The 1,762-nt window shown below is 49.4% G+C and overlaps 1 protein-coding gene across 1 annotated transcript in view; it reads left to right on the forward strand.

The window, feature by feature from the left end:
* Positions 1 to 1,340: 1,340 nt before the first annotated feature.
* LOC104545228 overlaps positions 1,341 to 1,762 on the forward strand; it is a gene marked incomplete at its 5' end in the record, with an annotated part of 4,262 nt that continues 3,840 nt past the window's right edge. The window contains 1 exon segment of the mRNA XM_010190314.1: positions 1,341 to 1,745. Within this exon segment, the coding sequence (XP_010188616.1) occupies positions 1,341 to 1,745 (405 nt within the window).

Raw genomic sequence — 1,762 nt, forward strand, 5'->3', positions numbered from 1 at the left:
AACCCGCCTGGACGCCTTCCTGTGTAACCCCCCCCTCCGGCAGGGGGATTGGACTGGATGATCTTTTGAGGTCCCTTCCAATCCCTAATGTTCTGTGATTCTGTGATAACCTGATGAAGAGTGTCTTTCCTGAAGTAAGGCTGGTCCCTAGCCCTGAGGTGGACTGACCCCTGCTATTTTCCCAAAAGCAATAAATGCCTCTATATCATTGCAAGGCAGGGAGGGTGGGTGAGACTGTGTTTGTGCCCTTCCTGAGGAAAAAAAAATAGCAGCCCCTACTGCTACTGGATGCCTGGGGAAGAGGTGGAAGAGCTGCACCAGGAGGCGCCAGACTTTCTCAGTGTAATTCCCCTTCTCCACCTATTTGCAGTTCAGGACCTTCTTGAGCAAAAGGTGTTGTCTTGTTAATAGCTCTTGCTTTTTTTTTTACTTCCATAAACTTGTCCTATCACTTTTGGAAACACGAATAATTGTTATCTGCAGTATCATCTGGCAAAGATTTCCACTGTTAAAATAGGGCTGCATGGGAACTTAGTAAAGTAACACAGTAAACTCAGTAAGAGCAAGTTAGGCCTCTCAAACTGTGGAATTTGTCATGCAGGGAGCACAGAAGACATATTAGAGAATGCTGGCACCTCACGAGCACGTCCTCAAAGTTAGGCGCTTCCAGCCAGACTGTGAAGGCGGCATTTCGCAGTCCTTTTTCTCATGAGAGCAGCCAGCTCTGTTGATGGGGTTGCAATCATAAGGAGAAAAACTTATCTATGCAGTTGCAGATAAGCAGGCACTTCTTTATTCTCAGTGCTGGGGATGCACAGAGGCTAGCTCCTCTAATTGTGCTCTGGCGCCCATACATTTTCACAGCCTATTTATACATTTTTAACAAAGCAAAATAATGCGAGCATGCATGAGATGATCACCTTTTACTCTGCCCCTCACCTTGACTGGTTCCCCACTATCACGCCACAAAACACATTGGATTACCCCTGTAATTCTGTAAAAGAAAAAAAAGTTTCGGTCCATTCCCACGAAAGTATTCCCACAGAAGTTTTGGTCCATTCCCACGGTGGTCTGACCACAGCTATTATCCCTCATTCTATTGTCTAATTCTTCTCTTGAACATGGTATGGGCCTTCTCTAGTGCTTATACAAACGTATCTTGCAATCTTTCCTCATTCTATAGTTTAAACAAATACCTATTCTAACTACATAATCATCAACCCACTTTAATTACCTTTATCGGTTAAAGTGCTCTTTTAGCTCTACTGCTAAAACAAATACCCACCCCTATCGGCCAAAATTGTCTTGTAACTGTAACAGCTCCGTCTGAACGTCCGCAGCCCGGCCCAGCGTGGCGGCACAGCTTGAACCAAGAGCGTGGGGGCCACGAGCTCTCCGCACAAGCAAGCCCGTGCGCGCCCTAACGGAAAAAGTAACGGAAGAAGTAACGTTCCCACTCCGCTTAACCGGCAGCGGGGACGGAGAGCTTACGTGCTCTGGTTTTGTCCCGACTTATCCCGACTTTCTGCGGCAGAGCAGCGGGCAGACGAAAAGGCTCACTCCTCCGCCGCCCTCTGACAGGGCGGGGGGGCGGGCTGCCCGCCGTGCTGTTTGCATTCAAAATCTCCCGGCGGGTATGGCTTTCTCTCGTTTCATCCTTCTTCGGCCGCAGAGAGGAGCAGCTGTTCGCTGGCCTGCAGGGCTCGCCGCGGCTGAGGGTGGCGAGGCTGCCGCCCCGCTTGCAGGTGAGGCCGGATGATCC

The sequence above is a fragment of the Mesitornis unicolor genome, unplaced genomic scaffold (assembly GCF_000695765.1).
Source record: "Mesitornis unicolor isolate BGI_N332 unplaced genomic scaffold, ASM69576v1 scaffold18420, whole genome shotgun sequence".
In the NCBI taxonomy this organism is placed as follows: Eukaryota; Metazoa; Chordata; class Aves; order Mesitornithiformes; family Mesitornithidae; genus Mesitornis; species Mesitornis unicolor.